The sequence below is a fragment of the Eleutherodactylus coqui genome, chromosome 3 (assembly GCF_035609145.1).
Source record: "Eleutherodactylus coqui strain aEleCoq1 chromosome 3, aEleCoq1.hap1, whole genome shotgun sequence".
Taxonomy (NCBI): domain Eukaryota; kingdom Metazoa; phylum Chordata; class Amphibia; order Anura; family Eleutherodactylidae; genus Eleutherodactylus; species Eleutherodactylus coqui.
In genome coordinates this window covers 118,349,291-118,373,907 of record NC_089839.1, presented here as the reverse complement: position 1 = coordinate 118,373,907, position 24,617 = coordinate 118,349,291, and the positions used below count along the sequence as shown (strand labels likewise).

Genomic DNA, 24,617 nt, shown 5'->3' with positions numbered 1-24,617 from the left:
TGCTAACCCTAACCCTAACCTTAAACCCTACCCCCCCCCCCCCGGGTCTCGTGAAGTAGCACTCGTGCACATCTGCAAAGGGGGGTCTGTGCACAGTTGCTTAAGTGTAGTGTGTAGTGCACGGCTGCTTAAGGCAATCCACTCAGTGTAGTCACGTGGTGCCGAAGAGCCAATTAGGTGGCTCTAATCAGCAGCGCTGCTTAAGTGCGGCTGAAATACCTAATATGCCTTCAGAGCGTGTCTCTGCTAGTCACCTGTCCTTGTGACGTCATACCTCCTTTTACCCACGCTCTGTACCCGCCCCCGGATGAGGAAGCCCCGGGTCTGCTCCTGCCTCCTCCCGTCTGCCATGCTGCTGTCCGCTGCTGCTTTGGCAAGGTCACCCACGTGCGGCCCCCTGCTATTCAGTGCTCCCATGGACGGCAGGTAAGCGGGGCTGCACCGTGTGTCCCACTTAAGACAACAGCCCCAAGAGGCTGAGCTCAGGCCTGGCTAGTATGTCCTATCAGATGTAGCAGAGCTGAGGCTGACATTGTGTACTAAGGGTTCATGCACACAAGTGTAAACATCCTGCGCGTTACTCAGTGGATAGAGCCCGTTGACGGCAGTGTGTTTGTGCACAGCTACGGATTTCTCATGCAACTTTTGGTCGCAATAAACATAAAGCATAGTATGTCCCAACTTGTGTATTACGCATCATAACAGCCCGTTGTAATCTATGTGCTTGCATAAATAGGAAACCTGCAGGTTTGCTGCATATTTACAGATAAAATTAATTAATTTATTTTTTATGCATGTAAATATGGTGGGTGAAATATGTGGGTGTCAAGCGTTGTGTTTTGACCTAACGGAGGTGTGAGCGGCCTCACCCGAACTGACCCTAACGCAGGTGTGTGAGCGGCCTCACCCGAACTGACCCTAACGCAGGTGTGTGAGCGGCCTCACCCGAACTGACCCTAACGCAGGTGTGTGAGCGGCCTCACCCGAACTGACCCTAACGCAGGTGTGTGAGCGGCCTCACCCGAACTGACCCTAACGCAGGTGTGTGAGCGGCCTCACCCGAACTGACCCTAACGCAGGTGTGTGAGCGGCCTCACCCGAACTGACCCTAACGCAGGTGTGTGAGCGGCCTCACCCGAACTGACCCTAACGCAGGTGTGTGAGCGGCCTCACTATACAATACTTTGTTTACTTTTTTATTATACAAATGTATGTATGTTGCATGAGTGACCTATTATTTTTTTTCTTAATTTCCTCACACCACACCATGTTCTATCTTTTGACTTTTCCTCGGAACGCCTCGCCCCTTGTTTTCAATGGGACCTTAAAAGCTATCATGTGCCGTGCAATGTGATGTTTCCTTTTGAAATCAATCACTTGCGCTCCGTTGATGCGGGTGAAACGTGCCCGAGGATCTCAATTCCACAGAAGTGATGTGATGCGTTTTGAATTTTTAAAAAAGCCTCGCTTCAACATGACAAGCGCATGTTGGCAAGCGCAATATTGGGCTGAGTTTCTCAGCCCAATCTCGTGCTCGCCCGTGTGAAGGTAGCATCAGTATGTAATGTATGAGGTGTAAAATCTCCTCTAGGGTGCGTTCACACATCACTGGTTTGACGCAGATTTCACTCCTTCAATTTTAATTCAATTGACATTAATTGCTACAGATCTGCAGCAAACCAGCGACTTGTGAATGCAGCCTTACGTTCCGCTCTCTAGCAGTGGGGGTGTCCGTGGCTGGGAATCGTGTTTAATAAATATATATATATTATACACAGCACTAGACAATAAATTAATAGACCAGTAAAATATCACTAAATATTGACATCACAACTCCAGTGCGACTTGCAGAAGCTGCACCTATAGGATAGCTTACATATTTTATAATTTGTGATATTTTTACATTTTCCAGTTTTACAATTTATAGATTTTTGTATTTTTACACTTGTTATAGTTTCATTTAATGGAAACAAGGAGAAGTGTTTTCCTCTTTTATAGGCAGTGAGCATCCTTTTGCTTGTGAGACCGCATACAAGTTGACACCATGACTTCCATCTGGGCAGCTCGGACAGGGTTATACATCATCCGCTGTGGACCCCAAGCTGGGACACCGGTGTGTTCTTTGTCAAGGCAGACGCATAATTGTTCCGTACCAACTCATCATGGCACCCTACAGCGGGATCCGTCCTCCAGGATGGCGGCTGCAACACCACATAGACAAAAGCCTCAATGGTCGGAGAGCGTGACGGAGAGCAGCGCAGAACTGAAGATGGTGGAATCGTTCAAGCGCTCCAGAAGGTTCATAACAGATCCAGGTCTTATAAACTCTGTTCAGAAATGCCTTGCACCCTGGGGATGTAGTAGAACACGACCAGTCATTATGGAGTGTAATCCAGGTACGTGTCCTTTACTCATATAGCCGTTCATGCATTTGCTGAATGTCACTCAGTAGCCTGTCCTTGTTCCATCAGTGGTTTATGGTGAGTCTGTCACAGATCAACTAGAAATTCTTTTAAGTACTGATGGTCAGACCCTAAACTAAAACAGTGTTCACCTGGGACGGCCAGTGGCTGGGAGATTCTGCTCATAACACGGCCCTTTTACCGTCAAAATCTTCTTGTCGTTGGCCGTCAGGTGGGTAGGGTTTCAGCCACACGCGATTTACCACATTGTGGAACACTAGCCTCACTATGTAGTTGACATGATGAGGGTTGGGTTTCCAGTAAAAACTGTATTGCCAAGAACGTCTCAAAACCGCAGTAAGAGGTGCGCGGTCCTGCAGGATGGTAACTGGCTATGATGGGGTTGCATTCTGCATGCGAGAGGCCCACAGCGGATTCCGTCTGTGAGCCCGGCTGGTGACTCCACGTACGTCCCTTAACCGTATTACGGAGCCTCGCAGGCAGTCATGCGCAGTACAGGTTCTTTGTTTTGTTTGTCTGTATTTCCCGTGCTCTCGCTTACTATGACGTGGGTACCCACAGCCCATGTGCAATCTTAATTGCGGACGGGATGCGGGATGCATGCCTCCATTGACCTCAACAGAGGTCGTCAACATGAATTTTGCAATAAAATAGAGCATACTGCGATTTCCCCCCTTCCGCTTACGGAATACACAATTTGTACCCGCAAGTGTGAATGAAAATTTGAAGATGCATGTTTTTCAGTGCCCACGTTTTTGCTGCTGATTGCGGAATCCGCAATTAAAATCAGTTTGTGTGAGCCTGGCCTAAGGGTTTATTAATGTAAGTTACTGTTTACAGCTTTTTACATAGTTTTTTGTTTTGCTGTGATTTTCGTAATTGTTGTAAAATGTGGAGGGATTTACCAAAATGGTACAGTTTTGCAGCTTTTATCAACTTACTGGAAGCTCTCTGTGTTTTGGCTTCTGCTGCTGGCGGGTGAAGTTTGGACTTTTGCAGTCACTTTTCGAAACGTTTGAACGTTTGTTTTGGCGAAACTTTTCTACTCTTTGTTATGTAAAAAGCTTTTCTAAAGTTAATAATAATCTTTGTATAGCGCCAACATATTCTGCAGCACTTTCAAGCATGGGAGAACACAGACCATACAACAAATTACATGTGGTATACAATCTGTTTGAAATAAAGGGGTGGGGGTGATACAAGAGGCACGGGGGAGGAGGGAGATGAGGCATGGGGGAACACAGGCAGTACTGGAATTACATGTGGAAATCTGTTATTAGGAAGCAAACAGGGTGGGGGTGATAAGGAGGTACAGGGGTAGAGCTCATATGTGATAGGCAGGGTGGAAGGTATGGGGAGGGGTAGGGGGACAAGGTCAGGAGATTTGGTATGCCTCCCTGAAGAGGTGTGAAATTTCGTGCATCAGGGATTGTCCAGATGCCTTGGGGTAGAGCATTCCAGAGGATCAGTGCTGCTATGGTGAAGTCGTGGAGGCGAGCATGGGAAGTGCGTATTAGAGGTGTGTTTAGTCTGAGTGTATTAGCAGATAAAAGTGTGTGGGCTGGGTGGTGTACGGACAGGAGGGAAGTGATGTATGATGGCGTTGTGAGGAGTTTAAATTTCGTTCTGCAGTGGATGGGCAGCCGATGCAGTAACTAGCATAGCGCAGAGGCATCTTAGAAACTTCTGAATAGAAAAATGAGCCTAGCTGCCGCGTTTAGTATGGATTGGAGAGAGGAGAGTCTGGTGCGGGGAAGGCCAATGAACAGCGAGTTGCAATAGTCGAGTCAGGAGTGTATTAAGCCCCCTGTCCACAAGCGATGCGAACTCCTGCGGCAGATTCTCCACCGGTCGGCCCTATCTGATAGGCTGGCCGCGGAGATTCGGGGCGATTCGCAGCATGCTGCAAATTGCCCGCCGCGAGCGGAGAATCACAATGATTCTCTGCTCGTGGACAGGTGGTGGCGCTTTCCATAGCAATGCTATGGAAAGCGTCGGCCGGCGTGATTCGCTCGTGGACAGGCACCCTTAAGGTGACAAAGAGTGGCTTTAGCATGTCTGTGGTGAGGAACAGCTGGATTTTTAGCAATATTCCTGAGGTGCAGGTGGCATGTTCGGGCCAGAGGTTGGATGTGGGGGGTAAGTGAGAGGTCAGAGTCCAGTGTGACACCCTCCCCACAACGGGTGTGCTGTCTAGGGGTTATGGTGGTGCCAAATACTGATATGGAGATGTTGGGGGAAGGTCGGCTGGTTGAGGGCGAAAAGATGAGGTCAGCTTTTGAGAGGTTAAATTTGAGAAAGAGGGAGGACATGGTGTTAGAGACACAGTCGGTAAGATTTTGGAGGAATGGTGCTGAGGTGTCACGGGAGGAGGTGTATAACTGGGTGTCGTCAGCGTAGAGATGGTATTGGAGGCCAAATTTGCAGTCGGTTTGTCCAATTTGGGGATGTGTAGATAGAGAAAAGAAGGGGACCAAGGGCCAAGCCCTGGGGGACCCTGAGAACAAGAGGAAGTGGAAAAGTGATAGAACCAGCGAAGGAGACGCTAAAAGAGCGGTCAGAGAGGTAGGACGACAACCAGGGGAGAGAAGTGTTCTTTAGGCTGATAGAGCGAAGCATAGTGAGAAGGCGGTCATAATCGACTGAGTCAAATGCAGCAGAGGTGTCAAGGAGGATTAGTAGGGAGTAGTCGCCCCTTGACTTTGCCGTCATCTAGTCATTTGATACTTTTGTGAGGGCAGTTTTGGTCGCGTGTATAGGGTGGATACTGGACTGAAGGGGGTTAAGGAGAGAGTTGTCAGAGAAAGCGTGTGAGGCAGGAGTAGACCAGGCATTCTAATAATCTGGAGAAGGGGAGGTTTGAGATGGGTCGGTAGTTGGCAGCAGCTGTTGGGTAAAAGGTCGGTTTCTTTAGCAGAAGAGATATGATGGAGTGTTTGAGGAGGTGCAGGTGGTGGGGCGAGCAGCGGAAAGCAGTCCGGAGGTTTCTTTTTCTGTCATTGGTTCTAATGTAGAAAGTGAGTGGGTGATGAATGCAGTGCTGTAGAGACCAGCAGTTTTTGGAGATTTCTTTTCGGATGTTGTAGTTTTTGTTTTATTTATTTTTTTTTCCCCTTTGAAATAGGGGGCTAGTCCTCCAGCACTGAGATCCATCACGGGGCCCTGTTCTTTGTGGCTGAGGAGGGAGTGGAAGGTGTCGAAGAGTTGTTTGGGGTTGTGGGATAGGGAGGAGACGAGGGAGATTAAATAAACTTTTTTAGCATGGTGTAGGGTGAGGTTATAAGTTTTAAACATGAATTTGAAATGGAGGAAGTCTGCGGGCTGCCGGATAAAGTGCGTCTGGGACATGAGCCTGTGGTCTGCAGTGGATGGCTCGGGTCAATAGGGGTACAACTTCATCCAGGGCACGCCTGAGGGTGGTGTGGTAGTGTTCGTATTTATCATATTTAATGTGTTTAAGCAGGAAAATGAGAGCATTTGCACTTCGTCTCAAAGTCAATAGCTTTGTGGAGTCCCCATAAATATTGCGCAATAATTGTGTAGACAAATAACTCACTGTATAGTTTATATATCATTTTTAATTTTTTTAAGGTCCTGGAATCCTGACTCGGGCATTGCTAGATGCTGGCCATAAAGTGTTTGCCTTGGAAAGTGACACAAGTTTTCTACCATCCTTGGAGGTACTAAAAATTAAATCTTGTATCTTCAGTTGTCTGTTTAAATTTGTTCTGCGGTTTCTATACCTTAAAGGGATAGTCCCATCTTGGGAATTCCATTGCAATGTGCTGCAAATGTGAAACTCGCCAATTTTCTGTCCACTTCAAAAAATGTTTCTGTTCTTTTGAAAAGCTTTTCAGGAGACCTGTGCATTTTTGAAAGACATGTAATTGGCGAGGGCTTTAGTTTGCCATTTGCGGCACAATGGAATGGGGTTTCTGAGATGGGAATATCCCCTTAATGGTGTCCATACCCAGTAGATGAGTCATCCTAATCTGGATCTAATATTTATGGGGTTATTCTGATAGTTGTGGGTGGAAATAAGGATAAGACATGTTATATTTCAGCATACCAATCTTTTGTTCCTGTGCTTATAAGTCACTGCCAGAAGTGTCAGGCAGGGACTTATTCCCCTCTCCCCTGTGAAGATACATGCATGATTAGCTGAGCTAAGCTTTAGTGTATTTAGGGGGTCGGAAGGACTATCTGTTAGGCAAATGTTCCATAGAGTTGAGGTACCTGTCTAAAGGGGTTTTCGATGCTGTCGGGACACGCTGGGGTTGGAGTGGAAGCCGCTACTCCGACCCCTGTATAGTGGCTAATGTTTGTAATTGCAGGTGCAGCTCCCATTGATTTCATTGAAACCCCAGCTTGCAGTTAGAAGCACTGGCCCCTAAACAGGGGTTGGAGCAGAAGCAGCAGCCCCTGCTCCGACCCTGGCGTATCCCGGCATTGACAGTAGTCGCTGCCTGGAAAACATCTTTTAGGCTCAGAAATCCTGACAGTTTTGTAATGTATCTGTGCTAGAGTTTTAATTCCCAATCGTGGGGACTGCCACTGTTCTTGAGGTGTTCCACAGCACTCTGTACATGCTGCTACTTCCAAAAACATTTGACATGTCATAGTGACACTGCAGAAGTCTTGTGAAAATTCGGTGCGGAGACCGCCTCCAGTCGCTGAGGGGAAAGCGACACTGCAGAAGTCTTGTGAAAATTCGGTGCGGAGACCGCCTCCAGTCGCTGAGGGGAAAGCATAGAATAACTTAGTCTTCAGCTCTGCTTGGCTGATCAAATAGGCAAGGCTAACTGTGTATGGATTCATAGAAAATAAGATTCTGCGCAACACTTCTGACGTGTTACTATGACATGTAGGGAGCCCGCAGTGGAATTCTGCCCTGACCGCAGCCGGGATCCGTGCGCACCTGTCACTTCACATGGAAGCTGTCCGTGCGTAATCTGCACTAAAATACAATATGCTGGATTTTTATTTCCTTTTTTTCCTCCGCTCATGAAAATCGCAATTGGTTTTTACGATTGTGCGGGAAGAAGCACTTTTACATAGCATATTACAAACGGTATTTGGTGCGGGTCCAGGGCGCGGACGCTGACCGCGGATTCCGCAATGCAAATCCGTTCATGTGCAGCCAGCCTAAGCTGGGTTGGATTAAAAAACAAATGCTGCAGAAATAAAGTACAGTTCATAGAGAATTGTTGGTCATATAAGTGCTGAATGTTCACTATATAAATGACTTCTATTCTATTTCACGTTTTGTTTTTTTTTTGTGATCAAATTTTTTTTCCGTAAATATTTAGAAATTACAAAGAGCTGCAAATGGCCAACTGAAAGTGATTCACTGTGACTTCTTCAGGATTGATCCCTGGTCTGAAGGACTTGTGCAGCCTCCTTCAATGTATTCCAGTACTCTTATGAAAAACTTGGACATCAGAGAGGTTTCGTGGACTTCAGGTGCTATTCTATTTCACTTCTTGCTGAACTAACCAGTTTTTGGCATCCCAGTATTCATAGTCATGTATAGACAAGATGGCTGTCTTCATAGTCATGTATAGTGAACAGAATAAAAAATTCTACTCTTAGAAAATTGAAACCGATTAGAAAAATGTAATGTTTTTCTGTGGTTTTAATAAATGTAAAAAATGGTGATTTAGTCTTAAAAGCAGTACTTCCAGAGGGGATATGATCCTAACATGAAATGCACAGGTACATAACAGTTTTTTTTTGTTTTTTCTCATGAAAAAAATCTCCACCCTAAATGTTTTTATAACTTGTCCCTAAATAATTGACGAATATAATAGGAAAAGGAGGGGAAGAAAATCTGTTGTGGAGCCTTTAACTTCTTAACTCCCCCAGATATATAGTTATGTCATGGAGGTTTTTTGTTTTTTTTTAAGCAAAATGCAGGTAATAGCTGTCTGACAGCTAACACCTGCCTGCAATAGCCATGATCGGATGAAGGCAAATTGTGGCTGTTACCCTTTAAATGCCACTGACAGGATTGACAGCGGCACTTTAAAGGTTAACAGCCATGATTGGTATTCTGAGGCCCTAAATGGCTCCCCCTGTGATGAGATCATGAGTTGTCGTTCGATAGTCATGGCAGCCTGGGGCCTTCTGAAGGCCCCTAGGGCTGATTGCCTGTGGCGTGGCTTGATAGACTGCCTAATGGAGCGCAGTATAATGCAATACTATGGTATTGCATTATACACTAAGGCTGCTGTCAGGACAGTGTCCGGGATATGGGGTTCCCTGAGATATCCCGCAACCCCTGTCCCTGCCTACTTGCCCCCCTGGGCTAACCCCCAGGGCGACAACTGGGCGACGGTCCCTACCCTCACTAGGGAAGCAGGACACGGGAGACAAACAGACACTGAGACAAGCAACGGTAGAATGGTCAGACAATCCGGGTAGGCAACAAGAGGGTACGCAGTACGGAGGGGTCAGGCAAAAACGTAGTCAAGTCCAAAAGCAGGTGTCAGAAAAGCCGAGGTCACAAGAGCAGTCAGGATAAACGCGGGTGCAGCTGGAGAACCAAACTAACACTGGCGAGGCCTGAGAGGAAAACACACCTATTTAAATGCTGTCAGCGCTCCCGCCCCAGAAGCTGATTGGGGCGGGGAGCCTGACAGCAGCAGGGCTAATCAGGGCGGTGCTGGGGACACGCCCCCAGTCTAGCTGCACAGACAGTTACTAGGGAAGCCAGCCTGGTAGTCAGGACACTAGAAGCACCAGCTGCCTCCCTAGCAACCCGGCGGCGACCAGTCTTACAGCGGCCCGGGGAGATCACAAGAACCGGGGTACCTCTGCGCCGCGCTCCTGTACCCCGGGTGGCCGGACCGGTGGTGCGGGCACGGCGGCCCCGAGAGTTGCCGGTTCTGACAGTACCCCCCCTTCTACGGGGGTACACCGGACCCCCATGGCCAGGTGCGGGCTTAAGCGGGAAAGCCCTGTGGAATGCCTGGACTAGGCGTGGCGCATGAACGTCCCTGGCAGGGACCCACGTCCTATCCTCAGGGCCAAATCCTCTCCAGTGGACCAGGTACTGCAGCCCACCTCTAACCCGTCGGGCATCCACAAGCCTTTCTACCTCATACTCCAGTTCCCCCTGTACCAGAGAGGGAGGAGGCGGGTTCTGGGTGGGGAGAACTGGAGTCACATACTTCTTAAGCAAGTTCTTGTGAAAAACCTTGTGGACCTTCCAGGGGTCAGGAAGTGCCAACTTATATGACACCGGGTTGATAACCTGAGAAACCGTAAATGGGCCAATGAACCGAGGAGCAAGTTTCAGGGAGGGAACCTTAAGTCTCAGATTCTTAGATGATAATAAAACCTGCTCCCCGACCACAAAAGGTGCAGAGATAGTACGTCTTTTATTTGCGTATTTACGCAGTTTCTCTTGGGAACCCTGAAGGTTCTTACGAACCTGGGCCCAAACTGTGCACAGTTCTTCGGCGGATATGTCGGCGGCCGGATTGTTCGAGACCAAAGGAGTAGAAAGCGAGAACCGGGGATGGAACCCATAGTTACAAAAAAAAGGTGACAGTTGGGTCGACGAGTTACCATGGTTGTTAATAGCAAATTCGGCGAGAGGTAAGTAGTTGGCCCACTGATGCTGGTTATCAGAGACAAACAGTCGCAGATACTGGATAAGTTCTTGGTTCATCCGTTCCGTTTGTCCGTTACTCTCGGGATGGAAAGCGGAGGAAAAGGACAAATTAACGTTTAGATTTTTACAGAAGGCTCGCCAGAAGCGAGCGACGAACTGAACCCCTCTATCAGACACAATATCCTCGGGGATCCCATGTAACCGAACAATCTCCTTGATGAACATCTCAGACAAAAGTTTGGCGTTAGGCAACTTGCCAAGTGGAACAAAATGAGACATTTTGGAGAAACGGTCAACTATTACCCAAATGACCGTATTCCCCAGCGAGGATGGCAGATCAGTAATAAAATCCATGGACAAATGGGACCATGGCCTGGACGGAATGGGCAAGGGCAGAAGAGGCCCCTCAGGACGTCTCCTGAGGTTCTTCCCCCTTGCGCAAACCGGGCACGCGGACACAAATACCCGTACATCCTTGGCCATGTGCGGCCACCAATAGAGTCTGGCCGCTAACTCCAGAGTACCCCTGATACCGGGGTGTCCAGCTAGGACTGAAGCATGTGTCTCCTCTAACACTTTCAATCTCAGTGACAACGGGACAAATAATTTGCCTTCCGGAAGGGCTTCAGGAGCAGATTGTTGAGCGGCGTGAATGAGAGGTGAAAGGTCGGAGGAGACAGCAGCGAGGACCACCCCAGGGGAGAGAATGCTCTCAGGCTCCGGCTCGGAAGGTTCCGGAGAACCAAAACTCCTAGACAGGGCATCAGCCTTGACATTCTTAGAACCGGGTCTATAGGTAACAACAAAATTGAACCGAGAGAAAAACAAGGCCCAGCGGGCTTGCCGAGCATTTAACCTCTTAGCGGAATCTAGATAAGTGAGGTTTTTATGGTCAGTGAGTACCGTAATCTGGTGATGGGCTCCTTCCAAAAAATGCCTCCACTCTTCGAAAGCCCACTTAATCGCCAGCAATTCCCGGTTGCCTATATCATAGTTCCGTTCGGTGGACGAAAACTTCCTAGAAAAATAGGCACACGGTCTAAGGTTGGTGAGAGTGGAGGGACCTTGGGACAGTACCGCTCCCACACCAAACTCGGAGGCATCTACCTCCACCACAAAAGGACTGGACAGATCCGGTTGTACTAGGACAGGTGCAGACGAGAACGCCGCCTTTAGGGTATTGAAGGCCCTCAGAGCCTCAGAAGACCAGGTCCTCACATCTGCCCCCTTTCTGGTGAGGTCCGTTAGAGGTTTAGCCACCACGGAGAAGTCTTTAATGAATTTGCGATAGTAGTTGGCGAAGCCGAGGAAGCGTTGAAGGGCTTTCAACGACCCTGGCTGAGCCCACTCCGTGATGGCCTTCACCTTTTCAGGATCCATCTGGAAGTCGCATGGCGTGATGATATACCCCAAAAATGATATCTTTTGTACCCCGAAAACACATTTCTCGAGTTTAGCAAACAGCTTGTTATGTCTGAGTCGAGCTAGCACAGTCTGAACGTGAGTATGGTGACTCGGCAAGTCGGAGGAAAAAATCAAAATGTCGTCTAGATATATAACCACGAACACCCCCATGATATCCTGAAACACTGAGTTCATGTACCCCTGAAAAATGGCGGGGGCGTTACACAATCCAAAAGGCATAACAAGGTATTCAAAATGCCCGAGGGGCGTATTGAAGGCGGTTTTCCACTCATCCCCCTCCCGAATGCGGATGAGGTTGTATGCTCCCCTGAGATCAAGTTTAGAAAACCATCGGGCACCAGCGACCTGGTTGAGGAGGTCAGGAATGAGTGGAAGAGCATACTGGTTTCGGACTGTGATTTTATTTAGCTCTCTATAGTCAATACAGGGCCGGAGACCCCCATCCTTCTTCTCAACGAAGAAAAACCCGGCACCCACCGGGGATTCTGAGGGCCGGATGTGCCCCTTGGCCAGGCTGTCCTGGATGTAGTCCCTCATGGATTCTCTCTCTGGAACCGTAACGTTATAAATGCGGCCCTTAGGAAGTTTGGCCCCAGGAATCAAGTCTATTTTACAGTCCCATTCCCTATGAGGGGGCAGAGCTTCAGATAATTGTTTGGAGAACACGTCAGAAAACTCGGAGAGGTATTCTGGTAGGGGGCTCCCCTCGCAGGTGGAGATTCCCACCTTCACCGCACAAAGGTGGTTGGCACAGCGGGGACCCCACTTTACCAGTTCCAACGTGTCCCAATTTACTACCGGGTTGTGCTCCCGGAGCCAGGGGAGGCCTAGGACGACGTCCACAGACAAATCTCTCATCACTAGAAAGGTGCAGGTTTCCACGTGTAAGGCTCCTATGGTAAACCTTACTTCCGGGGTCACCAGATTAACCACCCCTGCTTGCAAAGGAGTGGAGTCCACTCCTGAAACCAGAATCGGAGTTTCTAAACGTAACAAAACCCCGGACAGTTGAGCAACGAAATTAAAGTTAACGAAATTAGCCGCAGCCCCCGAATCAACAAAGGCTTGCCCAGTACGGTGGAAAGCATGAAATTCTAGGGTGCAAGGCACTAACATTTTGGACAACACAGGGAGTACCTTGGCTCCTAGACAGTCCCCCGGATAACTGCCTAGGAGCGGGAGTTCTTCCTGCCGTGGCTTCTTAGCGCAGGTAGCAATGCGGTGACCCGGCTCCCCACAGTAGAAGCAGAGGTTCTTCTTCAGGCGGTGTTCCCGTCGTTGCTCGGGGTTCACGGCTCCCAGCTCCATGGCCTCGGTGGTGGGAGGGTAAAAGGTCGGGTCAGTCGAAGAAGTAGACGTGGGGAGTGGGGTGGTCCGAGCGGCGTGTCTGGCCCTCAAACGTTGGTCGGCTCGAATAGCCAGCGACATGGCTTGCTCCAGGGTTTTAGGCTCTGGGTGGGCCACAAGTAGGTCCTTGAGACCCTCAGACAGGCCGGTCAAAAATAAGTCTTTTAGGGCGGCATCGTTCCACCGGGATTCCGTACAATGTTGACGGAATTGGGAACAGTAGTCCTCCGCCATCTTACAACCCTGGCGCAGGGCCAGAAGTTTGGAGACTGCGTAGCCCGCCCGGTCGGGTTCGTCATAAATTTGACCCAGGGCGAAAAAAAAGGCGTCAAGGGATAGTCGGGCTGGAGAGCCAGCTGGTAGCGAGAAAGCCCAATTCTGGGGCTCTCCCCTCAGGCGGGTAATTACGATTCCCACTTTCTGGTATTCAGTACCAGAGGAGTGGGGGCGGAGATCAAAGTAGAGCTTGCAGCTCTCTCTAAATGCAAAAAACTGATCTCTCTCTCCGGAGAAGCAATCCGGAAGCGTGGCTCGAGGTTCTGACATCGTTCCTGGAGCGGACGAGGGCTGCATGGGACCTGCAGCTGCCACTTGTTCCCGTGGCTGCAAGCGGGCTGTTAGGTCCTGGGCAAGGGTCGTAAGGACCTGGACCTGGTTCGCTACAGCCGCCACGGCCTCCATCGAGGGGCTCAAAGTTGCCGGGCGGATGCAAGGGTCTGACCTTAGTGCGGCCAGTGTTACTGTCAGGACAGTGTCCGGGATATGGGGTTCCCTGAGATATCCCGCAACCCCTGTCCCTGCCTACTTGCCCCCCTGGGCTAACCCCCAGGGCGACAACTGGGCGACGGTCCCTACCCTCACTAGGGAAGCAGGACACGGGAGACAAACAGACACTGAGACAAGCAACGGTAGAATGGTCAGACAATCCGGGTAGGCAACAAGAGGGTACGCAGTACGGAGGGGTCAGGCAAAAACGTAGTCAAGTCCAAAAGCAGGTGTCAGAAAAGCCGAGGTCACAAGAGCAGTCAGGATAAACGCGGGTGCAGCTGGAGAACCAAACTAACACTGGCGAGGCCTGAGAGGAAAACACACCTATTTAAATGCTGTCAGCGCTCCCGCCCCAGAAGCTGATTGGGGCGGGGAGCCTGACAGCAGCAGGGCTAATCAGGGCGGTGCTGGGGACACGCCCCCAGTCTAGCTGCACAGACAGTTACTAGGGAAGCCAGCCTGGTAGTCAGGACACTAGAAGCACCAGCTGCCTCCCTAGCAACCCGGCGGCGACCAGTCTTACAGCGGCCCGGGGAGATCACAAGAACCGGGGTACCTCTGCGCCGCGCTCCTGTACCCCGGGTGGCCGGACCGGTGGTGCGGGCACGGCGGCCCCGAGAGTTGCCGGTTCTGACAGCTGCATTCACACTGGCGTGTAAATCTCGCAAGATTTGTGTGTTGCGAGATGCACAAATATGAACCCCATTCTTTTGAATTGGTTCATTCACATTTTGTGATGATTTTCCGCATTGCACTGCGATGCGGGAAACATTACAGCATGTTTTATAGAGGTGAGATCTCCCAGAGTTTGCAAAGGGGCTGGCGGCAGCAGCGCTAGCCCCATTGAATGCAATAGGAGAACTCTGTGAAGTTAAAGTACCCTGTGGGGGCAAAAAATTTCAAAGGATTTGTTAAATAAGGCTTATTGGTTATTAGAAAACATGAAAGCTATTAGTTTCACCCCCCCCTCCCATATTTATAATTTAAAAAAACAAACACAAAACCTATTTAGACTTTTACGGGTACAACAATAGATGGTATGTGTAGATGGATAAATACTAAGTATTTATCCCGCTCAGTGAACACTTGACAGAATTGTATTTTTGTTCCCCCCCCCCCCCCCCCTTCTGTTCTATTTACACATTTTTACAAAGTTTTTTTAGTATATTACATAAAAACATTGAAAAATACACCTCATCCCGCAAAAAGTCCCCAGACAGTAAAAATAAGAGTTATGATCTTTAGAAGGTGAAAGGGAGGAAAATCAAAAATGGGAGTGAAAAAAAGGGCCGGCCGCATCATCGAGGGACAAAAAAAAAGCATTGTGCATGTTTATTTCAAATGTATTGCAATTTGAATTTCACAATCTGTAGAGCACCTTGCTGTAGATCTAATGTGCTGCTGTGAGATTCCAGATTTACCTTATTTTATTTTTTATTTACTTCAGATGTTCCTCTAAAAGTTTTTTTGATGCTTGGACCTAAAAAAGAACGAATTTTACTTTGGCGACACATTTATTCTCTCTATGAGCGACTTTCAGTTTACAAATTTGGGAGAGTAGAATTAAATGTATTCATGACGGAAAATCAATACCAGGTATGTCTTTAATTATTTAATAGAATACTTGCTATATCCTAATGTGAAACATCCTGGAGAATTTAGAGGGGCGAGGATATGTAGAGGGGATATAACTAGGCTACTCGGACCATAAACGTTTACTGCGAAATACACTGAATGGCTACTTAGTCACTCATCTAGTCATCTGCTGGACCTCCTTTAGCCTTCAGAACCACATAACTTCCTCATGGTGTCCATCCATGGGTATCCGAAAACCCAGAGTGTGCCAAGAAAACATTACTCCATCCCCACCTGTCAAGCGTTCTCAGCTAACAGGAAGCGGTCATTAATTCATGCTGCTTGCACCAAATTCTGACCTATCAACACAGTGCAACAGAAATCTGGATTCATCTGACCAAGCAATATCTTTCTGTTGCTCAGTGATTGTTTTTTTTTTTCTCTCTTGCCCGCTGGAGTCTCGCCTTTCTGTTTCTTCAGACATCAATGGTACTTGAACTGGCTGCCTGTCATAACCCATCTGTGGTAAGGAAGGATGAGTTAGGCATTCGGACAGGTTAGTTGCGGCATTAGCATTGTATTTAGCTTTGGTTTGCTTGACTGCACTGCCTGTTCTTCAGAACGATTCTTGAAATCCTCCTGCTATGGCATTATATCTTACTGCAGGAGCGATCAAAGCAACGCAAGTTGTTTCCTCTGGGGACTAAAAAAAAAAAAAAAATCAATAAAGGTTTTGTTTTTTTTTAATTAAAAAAAAAAAAAAAGTAAAAGCTTAAAAAAACCCTTTTGCAATATTTATAAAGAATCTAAATACCAAGCATGTATTTTTGTTTTATTATCGCTGCGTCCGTAAATGTCCGATATATCAAAGTAACGCATTATTTACCCCGTACAATGAACGTCAGAAAAAGAAATTAAAAACTCCAGAAAGGCGTTTTTTTTGGTCACCGTGTATCCAAGCAAAAATGCAAAAAAGTGAAAAAGTCGTAGGTATTCTAAAATGGTACCAACACTAACTACAGGACATCCCACCAAAAGTGAACCCTCGAACAACTATGTCAACGGAAATAAAAAAAAAAACAAAAAACTATTGCGCGCAGAAGATGGCAAAAAATAATTAAAAAAAAATTTATATCTTAGAAAAGACAGGCAGTACAGCAAAAAAAAAAAGTTTGGTATCATAGTAACCGTACTGACCCATAGTTTTTCAGTACATTATGTGGTACATTAAATAGTACCATTGAAAAAAACAACTCGTCCCGCAAAAAAACAAGCCTCATACAGTTACGTCAATGGATAAATAAAGGAGTTGCTAGGGGGTCAATGTGGAGCACAACTGTGTGGAGAAAACATGCATGTTTTCCCAATCCAAATATACATGGTTATAGGGTTAGCCTTCAGTCGAAAGCCATCTTGCAAACATGAACCCAATATGTGATGTCCCTTGCCAGCAGTTGCAGGGTTTTCAGTTTGTTATATACAGCAGGTGCCACTAACTAAAGGCTCTTTTAGACACAGTAAGAACCTCACGATTCTCATTTTGCCTGAGCGAACTGGTTGGTGACGTCCTCACCAGCTCATGCAGTCACTTTAGAATGCATGATTATCGTTGAGAATCATGCGGTTCTTGTTCAGCGTTCACATTCCTATGATCAGTGTTTAAACTGCACCAGAACTACACAAGCCGGCTGAAATTAAACGACGAACAAGAACCGCCTGATTCTCATTCAGCCCTTGGCTCGTGTTTGAATTGAACGGTTATAGTTCAGTTTTGCTAGAATGATTATTCGATGTAAATTCAGTATAAATGCATTTCTTCCTTGTGACCAGCTTTAAGATGAAGAGCTTTTACTGGTGCTTTTTCTAGAAGACTGGCTTGTATGATTGTACATCGAGCCAAGTAGCCGCTCAAAAGAACGTTCTAGATAGTGTGTGTCAGATAGAAATTCTATTTTCTCGTCCATATCATTGGGGGACCCAGCCAGACCATGGGATATAGCCACTGCCACTAGGAGGCGACACTAAGCAAAAATGTTAGCTCCTCCTACCAGGCTATATCACCCCTGCAGGCACTCAGCTAATTAGTTTTTAGCTTAGTGTCTGCAAGGAGGCAGACATGTCAGGTCCAGGAGGACGTTATGGTGGGAATACGGGGAGTCGGGGCTTTTCCCTGGCTTTCCTGTCCTCTCGGGGAGGGCGCAGGCAGGTGGTGTCTCCGCCACACTGCGGCGCCCTACCCAGCGAAGAAAAGGTGGCACGACTCTGCCTGTGTGCATTGGCGGCGTCGCCCGCCAGCAATAGGGTTCCCCTCTGGAGCAGCGCCCCTCTCAGACGGCAAGCGCAGGGGGGGAACACTGCTGGAGCGCAGAAAGGGGAGAAGGAGCGTACCCCGGTGGAACAGAGCGGCACCTCAAACCCCCTCCAAGTCTGCTGTTGGCTGCCAGGACCCCCTTCAGAGGACCCCCACCAGATTGCAATGCTTCAGGTGTTGTTGGCCTTTCACCCTCCTCACTCCTTCTCTCCCCCTCTATCTCACCCAGGCATGTGTATATGCCCCCCTCCCTCCTGTTCCCCCCCCCCCCCCTTCACCTTCTGTACATTAGGGGATTGGGGGCTGGGTTCTTACCGGCAAGGCTGGGAGGGGGAGGATGCTGCTGCTAGCCATTGGAGTCCTGCTGCGGGCGGTGGCGGCATGCACGCTCCCGTGGCTGGTCTGCACACAACAGTCTGCAGAGTGATCTGCGGCGCCCCGGGGATGCTTTTGTGCGATGCACACGGCACTTCCGGTGACGCGGCAGGACTTCCGGGGCAGGCCACGCCCATCTCGGCCGCGCGGGACATTTAAGGAGGCGGCCAGCAGGGAACATGGCCGCTCACAGTAACAGGACAGCAGTTCCCCAGCTCTTGCAGGAACTGCTCCCCAGTGAGTCGCCCACTTCTTGCCAGTTGGCATTTAATACAGCGCGGCTACCAGCATTGCTTCAAAGCCGCAAACACCTCCTGGCAGTGCGGTGTTTTCTGCAGCAGCACTTGTCGTCCACATCACCAGTCTCCAGCGGCGGCAGCTTCCAGCGTCTGTACCACCGAGAAGGCCGCCGGGACCCAGAAGCTGCAGCTGGGCCAGGACAGCCGCAGGACGTAGTAAGCCCTGCCAAGGCAGCTCTCCCCTGTGTTTCCCCCCCCTGCGGGTACTCGCTCTCAGCAGTACACGGCAACACCCTACCCCTATTCCCACCACCGCTTGCGGTTATCTATAGATGTGGATTCCGTCATGTCTGACCCTAGACCAGAGGGTTCCAGTCAGGCTATGGGGAGGGCGAAGTTTTATGCGGGCACGTTGTGCAGCGCTAAGTTCCCCAGCGGTCAGGTGGAATCCCGCTGTGTAGCCTGTATCCCAGTGCGATCGGCTCCAGGGACCCCGGTGCCCCCCGCCGCCCCTGTAGAGCAGGTAACCGAGCCTGAATGGGCTAGATCCCTGGCCGCAGCAGTGTCAGGACTAGCCAGCTCGTCGGCAGCAATATTGCGCCATTTGGGATCCGATTCGGAGATGTCCTCCCCGGAGCGTTCGCGGGGAAGGTCACACAAGAGGTGGAGATCCCGCAGCTCTGAAAGGGTTTCCCACAGGTCTCGTCGGTCCAGAAGGTCGTCCAGATCCTCGAGGTCGCGCCACTCTAGAGAGTCTTTTCACGCTCCTCATGGTTCCAGGGGAACATCCCGGACGTATCCTAGGTCCAGGGAAGATTCTAAGCTGTCTCGGCATACAGGGAGGTCGGTTAGGTCTCATCCGGACCTCTCACGGGCCTCATGCTCCTCAGCCTCTCAAGCGGTAGACCAAGATCAGCCTCCGCACGGTTTTTCGGGGGGGGGGGGGGTTAGTAGCGATCTGAAGGAGGAGGAAGGATCCGCTCTATCATCTTTGTCAGACGAACAGGTGTCCAAGCTGTCCACTTTAATGGACAGCTTGGTGTTAGCAGTGAAGGACACGCTGCAGGTAGCCGAGACTCCAGTCGAGGTACCACAAGCTACCGTATCATTTAAACGGCAGAAACGCATTCACCAAACCTTTCCTTTCCATCAGGATTTTGAAGAAGTCCTGGGGAAAGAATGGGAGAGTCCGGACAAACGTTTCAGGCAGCCAGGTAAATCCTGGGACGCCGCCTATCCTTTTTCAGAGGATCTAGTCAAAAACTGGTCGGTGCCTCCGGTGGTAGACCCGCCAGTATCACGCTTATCAAGGAGCACGCGGTTGCCTTCAGCCGAGGTTGCGGTTCTAACCGACACGCAGGATAGAAAACTTGATGCATTGGCGAAGACAACTTTTCAGGCGGCAGGCACCGCCTTGCGACCCACCTTCGCTTCGACCTGGATGAGCAAGGCGTCGGTGGCATGGGCAAAACAACTGCGCAAGGATATTTTGGCAGGGGCCCCACCGAGTGAGCTGTTAGACGTCACTGAAAAGATCATACAGGCAGGAAGATTCGTCTATGTGGCGAGTTTGAATACAGCCAAATTTGTTGCACGTGCATCAGCAGCGTCCGTGGCTACACGGAGGATGCTATGGCTGAAAAACTGGTCAGCGGATGCATCATCTAAAGCGGTTCTGACGGAACTGCCATTTGAGGGCAAGAGATTGTTTGGCCCAAAGCTCGACGATTTAATTAAGGACGCTACGGGTGGGAAGAGTACGTCACTCCTGCAGGGGGCTGGAAAATCAAGAAAGGCGCCATCTAGGAAGAAATCCTTTTTTCATTCCTTTCGGCAGGTTACATCCCGACCCACAACAGGACAGTGGATGCAGCCAGAAAGTACCCCAGCAGAGCAGAGGAAGAATCCTTCCTTTAAGACCTGGCCAGCCTGGCGAGCTCGCTCCAAGGCACCTAGGGAATCCAAGGGGGTCGGTCACTGTTTCTCAAGAGGTAAGGAGGTCCAGCAATCCTGGTGGTTCCGGATTGACCGAGACGAGTAGGGTGTCCAGACCTGATCGAGATGTTGGCCGACGCTCCGTGGCCACTCCCAGAACGGGAGGACCTACGATCACAAGGACCAATCTTCCACCCGAATTCAAGGTTGCTTCGTTCGACGGCCTGGCCGTTGAGACCGCAATATTAACCCGGGGATTCTTGGAAGCAGTTATCCGAACTATGGTCCAAGCCAGGAAGCCGTCGTCATCGAGAATTTATTACCGCGTATGGAGACTCTTCTTCAGCTGGTATGAAGACCGCCATATACATCCCATGCATTTCTCACTAGCAAACATTCTAGCGTTTCTACAGGCTGAAGCTAGGTTCACTAAGAGGGCAAGTATCGGCCCTTTCAGTGCTGTTCCAATCGCTAGTAGGTCGGCGGTGCGGACTTTTCTTCAAGGGGTCGCACATACGTCACCCCCGTTCAGGCCACCTACTCCGGCATGGGATCTGAATTTGGTGCTGGATGCTTTGCTATCACACCCTTTTGAGCCACTCGTGGAGGTACCCCTGAGACTGCTATGCTGGAAAGTGGTCTTTTTGGTGGCGATCACGTCAATACGGAGGGTATCCGACTTAGCTGCACTATCGGTCGAACCGCCCTTCATGACTTTCCACCAAGACAAGGTGGTGCTGAGACCAGTTCCGGGTTTCCTACCAAAGGTAGTATCAGCATTTCATCTTAATGAAGATATTGTACTTCCATCTTTTTGCCAGGTACCGGGACATGCGAGAGAGAGAGCGCTGCATCGGTTGGATTTGGTAAGGGCCCTACAAATTTATGTGGCAAGGATCAAAGACTTCCGGAAGACAGAGACGCTGTTCGTAATCCCGGAGGGGCCGCGTAAGGGTTCTGCGGCCTCGAAGGTGACCATCTCGAGGTGGATTCGGTCGCTAGTGACAGAGGCTTATCGAGCCAAGGGGAGGTCACCACCATTCCGGATAACGGCCCACTCTACAAGGGCGGTGGGGGCGTCCTGGGCGGTGCAGCATGGAGCCTCAGCATTACAGGTATGTAAGGCAGCCACTCGGACGTCCCTGCATACATTTGCGAAATTCTATAGGGTCCATACATATGCATCAGCGGACGCTGCCCTGGGTAGAAAGGTTCTACAGGCGGCAGTCCCCTGACTGCTGGGGACCCCTTTTTTTTCTGGGAATCCTCACCCTTTTATTTCCAGGACTGCTTTTGTACGTCCCATGGTCTGGCTGGGTCCCCCAATGATACGGACGAGAAACGAATATTTTTGGTATAACTTACCGTAAAATCTTTCTCTTCACGTTCATTGGGGGACACAGCACCCTCCTAAGGATTAATTTCTTTATAGCAGGGCAGAGCCCTTTTGGTCTCGGGTCACAGGTGACGAGATATATATCCAGAAGACTGGTATTTCTTTACTTGGTTTACGTTAAAGTGTAAATAATTTTTTTGTGTACTCCCACTGGCTGTTCCTACTGCTTGCATACACACTAATTAGCTGAGTGCCTGCAGGGGTGATATAGCCTGGTGGGAGGAGCTAACACTTTTGCTTAGTGTCGCCTCCTAGTGGCAGTGGCTATATCCCATGGTCTGGCTGTGTCCCCCCAATGAACGTGACGAGAAAGAGATTTTACAGTAAGTTATACCAAAAATATTCGTATCACTTACTACTGCAGTTGGAGGAATGTAAAAACTACTTTCTTCACCAAGTGAAAATCTCATCCCGGTTGGTAATTTTTGCCTTAATTTGATACCTTAAGTAGGAGCCATGATTTACTCAACTCCATAATTTTCTCTTCTAGAAACTGATTTGTAAACCTGGAGATTTTAAAAATTATCGAGCATTGGGTGTACTTTATCAGTCCGCCTGTGATATAGAACTATTGCACAAGGTGAGTAACTCTTCTTTGGAATATATTAAAGGGGACACGGCCAAGCCCTACTGAGCTGCGGTGTTTCCAGCACTCCTATAGAAGTCAATGGAAGGTACACATACAGTATAGCGCAGTGGGCTTTGTTTCCATAGTTCCCGAGTTGTTTGTGTAGTTGCCATTGGCTTATGGGTCTAACGCTGGGCACTCACCTGTTTTAGTTTTCTCCGTCAGCACACTCAGGTTGGCTGGGGGCTGTTAAGGCCAGAACAGAGGCGGGACCCGCACCTATCAGATTTTTATGGCATATCCTGTGGATGGATGTTCTATAAGAGTCTTGAAGCAAAAATAGAGGAAGGTGTGACAGCATATGCGGTGCAAAAAGTACAAATTCTTTTTTTTCTTCCATACAAAACAGCACAGTTTCAGCTAAGCAGCCTTTGTAAAGCATGGCACATCATGGTAGAAGCAGCTTTGTAACAACATGCAGCTTCATCATGTCACCACTCAGGCTTAACTAGTGTTCCTAGTTTTTAAGTGCGCAGGCGTCAATGACAAAAATCCTGCGAGCTTGCAAACAAGTAACCACTGAATTCCAGTGCGCAAACACACAAAGTAATCGCCAAAACTCACGATACCGCGGGCGCATATGTGCAGGCAAAACATAAGTCTGGTGAGAATATGGCAAAACGGTACATAAAAATACAAGTAATCTCAATAATGTTCGAATGAGGGACGTAGAGGCGAATCAGACCGCCAGGATAACCCAACCTGATCATTGGTGGGTGTCGCCACTAACACAATCGGTCAAACATTCACAGAAAATCTCTTCAAAAAGACCTATTGTGTGCAAAACAACAAACCAGCAAAGCTGGGATTTACTGGACTAATCCATCGTTGCAACAGTGATTTTTATTTTATTTATTTAAATATGCATCTATATAATACATTAAAGAATGCACTAAAAGTAAAAAATTGAAAAAAAAAGTGGAAATTTGTTTTTTTTTTTTAGAAAAATACCTTTACAAAAGACATCAGAGAAAATACAAAACTAGATACATTAGCATTATCGGAGTAATAATCTGATTAATATATCCAGATGGTAGCCAGACGGGGGGTGCACAGGTGTCACAGAACATCCACAATGATGTCTAGAAAAAATACAAAAACTGTTAAAATCATGTATTAAAACAATATACCAAAACATAGCAACAAGGAACCTTCTACTTCAAACATATGAATAGATACAATCACTTTGGGGACATGCAGTCAAGAAGAAAGATCGATTTCAGCTCCTTATTCTTGAGCCTTAATGCGGTCAGCACCTCTAATGGAAGAAGGCACATGATCTATAACACGAAAATTTAAAGGACACTCGGTGAATCAGCTATCAGTGAAATCTCTCGGCAAGTCATTAGTACCTGTATGTATGGCGCTCTTATGCTTAACAATCCTGGAACTTCCATTGTTGTCTCTCCCACATATATAAGCCCGCAGGGACAGGTGATAACGTATACTACATAGGAAGAAGTACAAGTATACCTACTACTGATGTTAAACAATTTACCTGTGAATGGGTGATGACATTTATGACCTCCTCAGGAGGTTATTGCAACATGAACAGTTAAAGCTGGGAAAATTGCCAACTCTAAGTGGAAACAAAGACTTTTTTCGCTGTACCTACCATCCTATATGTGGACCGAACCCGTTTATCCTGTAAATTAGAACCATGTCTATAGGACATAATAGGGGCGACTGTAAATTGCTCAACATCTGCGCATCGAAGTATGGGCCAGGGTCCTCACAATATTAGAAATTATTCCACTGATGGAACTGGAGGTGGAAACAAGTGTAATACAATCAACCTTCTATGTCTTTACTTTAGATACAAATAACTCATTCTGTTGAACCAATTTAGCTCTTCTTGAAAATTCAGGTAAGCGTGTTTTTTTTTTTTTTAAAAAGGTTTGTTTTTAACGGGGCACAATGTGGGGGTAGGTAGAAAAAATTTTTTTTGATTTCGCCACGGGACAACCCCTTTAAGTTCCACCTGGAATGCCAAAAGATCTACCTGTGAGCCCTCCCATATGATATCTGTATATTGACACCAGACTCTGACCTCACACCAGTAAGAATAGATGTATACAAAGCTGTCCTCAAAGGCCCCCTGAAGATGTTCACATAAGTTGAAGCCATATCTGTCCCCTTGCATTGCCTGTAGAAGACATCCCCGAAAACAAAGTAGTTAATGAGTATGAACTCCAGCAACGTGAGGACAACTCGAATACACCTCGAGGAGAGGTCAGAGCCCACCAATGCACATTTAACTGCTTTCCAACCTTTACCATGGACAATGAAGGTATACAATGACACAACATTAAAAGATGCCAAGATAGTTCCCCAAGATATCTTAAGATCGTTGCTTTTCATAAGCACTGCATATGCTGTCACACCTTTCTCTATCTTTGCTTCAAGATTGTATCCTGTGATTCTGGCTCCATTTGTAACTCTGCATCAGGTTGCCTTGCTGAAACAAGCAGTGAAGATTGTGCTGCTGGCAACACGTTTATTTGTTGTGCTATAAGAGTCTTTAACCTAGTACTACAGAATGCAAATTTGGCGTTTAAACAACGTTCAATAACACCT

The 24,617-nt window shown here is 48.2% G+C and overlaps 1 protein-coding gene across 2 annotated transcripts in view; it reads left to right on the top strand.

Annotated features, from left to right (window-relative positions):
- Positions 1–274: 274 nt before the first annotated feature.
- The window catches only part of TFB2M (transcription factor B2, mitochondrial), a 37,701-nt gene continuing 13,358 nt past the window's right edge, over positions 275–24,617 (top strand). The window contains exons 1-6 of one of the 2 annotated variants that reach the window (XM_066596000.1): positions 275–426; positions 1,981–2,396; positions 6,015–6,103; positions 7,733–7,886; positions 15,029–15,177; positions 21,903–21,992. In XM_066596000.1, coding sequence (XP_066452097.1) covers positions 2,045–2,396; positions 6,015–6,103; positions 7,733–7,886; positions 15,029–15,177; positions 21,903–21,992 — 834 coding nt within the window. In that variant the 5' untranslated portion in view covers positions 275–426; positions 1,981–2,044. The remainder of the gene's footprint in view (positions 427–1,980; positions 2,397–6,014; positions 6,104–7,732; positions 7,887–15,028; positions 15,178–21,902; positions 21,993–24,617) is intronic. The other variant, XM_066595999.1, reaches the window with a different exon arrangement.